At 39.0% G+C, this 1,948-nt stretch overlaps 1 protein-coding gene across 1 annotated transcript; it reads right to left on the bottom strand.

The window, feature by feature from the left end:
* Positions 1–91: 91 nt before the first annotated feature.
* LOC124892166 (G-type lectin S-receptor-like serine/threonine-protein kinase At4g27290) lies at positions 92–1,740 on the bottom strand. The gene is made up of 4 exons (XM_047403560.1): positions 1,659–1,740; positions 1,422–1,552; positions 545–1,283; positions 92–452 (listed from the first exon to the last, which is right to left on the bottom strand). Exons 1-4 carry the CDS (start codon positions 1,738–1,740, stop codon positions 178–180), a joined length of 1,227 nt encoding a protein of 408 aa, XP_047259516.1. The 3' UTR covers positions 92–177.
* Positions 1,741–1,948: the final 208 nt, after the last annotated feature.

Below are 1,948 nucleotides of genomic sequence, written 5' to 3'. Positions count from 1 at the left end.
ATGAGCTAGCTTTGGCGTTTGAATTAGGTTCAAGGTTCATTTCTTTGCAAAATGTATACTAGTAGAACATAGATTTTACAAAGACAGAATATTGCAGAATTAGAATCATATCTAACACTAATTTTTTTTTTTAAAAAAACCCGTAACTATCTGACACTAATTTTGAGCATAAGAAAGTTACTTTACAAACAAATTTGCACTATTTACCTTGTAAACAGGTCCAAATCCACCTTCTCCTATCTTGTTGGTGAGCGAAAAGTCATTTGTGGTTCTTGTTAATGTAGACAATTGGAACATTTGCAGCTCAAAATCTTCTTTAAGTTGGAGTTTCTTCTTCTTTTTCCTTTTGTACAACAACAAAATCAGGCATAGTAGAATCGCTACCATCAACAATGAGAAACTCATAAGTGTGAGTACCATTGCCTTCTTTGTTTTTGAACCTGCCTCAGATTCTGCAATCAATTTCTTAATCAGTCAAGGCATATCGAGATAGGCCACTAAGTGTAAGAAACAGATCATGGGAAATTTCTCAACAAGTTCTTACCTCGTTCTGAAGAATCCATCTTGATGTAAATGTCTTGCCCTCTTTCAGACAGCTTTCTGATGTCAATCAATTCCCCAAACCAAAGCAAGCAACCTTTGTCTCCGTTAGTTATATCCAGATTTGAATAAGCTGTGCAAGAGCAGTTCCTGGAGCAAGCTTGCCTACACCCTTCCAGTGCGATGGTTTTGTCATAGTGAGAGTATTTAGTATTTGGCAACTTGATTCCAGAATATTTTATAAATACATGTTCCCTTTTGCAATTTAGGGGTGTCCTCCGAACACGCCCTTCTGTCCAATCACCCTTTTCCCATTGTTGTGGATATTTAGCTACAAACTTCTCCAAACATCCGCAAACCGGTGTATCATCTATGTCACAGCTACCATAGGCACCGCATAAGCTATGTGTATCACAATAATCCGCTGGTAAATTGTAGTAAACATGCCATCTCTTTGTCCAATCTACCCACTTCAAATGTTGTATATAACCGTTGCTAGTCAGGACCAGTCTTGTTAAATCCGAGCTGTTAATGAGGGAAAAGCTATAGTAAACCTCCTCATCATTGAAAGTAAATTGAAAAATGCAGCACTCTAGTAGAGGTATGGGTGATCCACTCCATTGTAAACCATTCCATGGTCCTATGCGAACTGCTACAGCTGTGCCACATTTGGTGAGGGCCTGTGGATATCCAGTAGGATCAATGTGACGTGTGAATTCGCCTGGAGCTGGATCATTATCGCTCTACCATGCTGAAAGGTAAACCTCATGGCCAGTCTTAAAATTCCTGCCAATCTTCATATCAGGCAAGTGCGTATCAGTTGGAAAATGGAAGCTCTGCCAGAGGAAATTTTCTGGGTTGTCATCATTTGCATCTTTTACAACTAGATTACCAGAATCTAGGAGCACTGCAACTGGATTTAGGATTGATCTTGAGGTGTTAGTGCACCACATAGTTTCATTCTTGTTGTTGAGAAGAGCAAGAATTTCCGGCTTGTTGACCTTCAAAATGCCTGAAGAAGCATTGATGAATGGTTTCTCTGTTGGCTACCCATACTACTGTCTACACATGAGGAAGAATTTGCTTGTACCATATCCCAACGTATCGTTTTGAGGAACCGCTGGGGCTGAAAAATCCTAGCTCAAAGGTTCCACCAGATGAGACTACAGTTTCACCTTCTGCAATTGACTGATTTGTCATGATTATATTTGTTGGAGTGGAAATAATCGTGGGTATAGAAGAGTAGATAGACAGTAGGAAAAATAGTAGGAAGAAAATAGTTCCCATTAATTATGCCTTGATGCCTAAGTTTTAATTCGTGTGGCCTATATATCGTCTATGGTAGTTAGATTTTGGATTTAAGGTTGCTGTTTCACAGTCTTGAATTTAGGATTTAAGGTTGCTGTTT

The sequence above is a fragment of the Capsicum annuum genome, unplaced genomic scaffold (genome assembly GCF_002878395.1).
Source record: "Capsicum annuum cultivar UCD-10X-F1 unplaced genomic scaffold, UCD10Xv1.1 ctg445, whole genome shotgun sequence".
Classification (NCBI taxonomy): Eukaryota; Viridiplantae; Streptophyta; class Magnoliopsida; order Solanales; family Solanaceae; genus Capsicum; species Capsicum annuum.
This window is presented reverse-complemented; position numbering and strand designations above follow the sequence as displayed.

What these genes read in the sequence shown, in the direction of transcription:
- LOC124892166 (XM_047403560.1), bottom strand. Translation starts at nt 1,740, where the DNA reads ATGACAAATCAGTCAATTGCAGAAGGTGAAACTGTAGTCTCATCTGGT. An exon ending in TAGATTCTGGTAATCTAGTT is followed by an intron (nt 1,284 to 1,421) that starts GTAAAAGATGCA and finishes TCAGCATGGTAG; the next exon opens with AGCGATAATGATCCAGCTCC. An exon ending in GATGGATTCTTCAGAACGAG is followed by an intron (nt 453 to 544) that starts GTAAGAACTTGT and finishes AATTGATTGCAG; the next exon opens with AATCTGAGGCAGGTTCAAAA.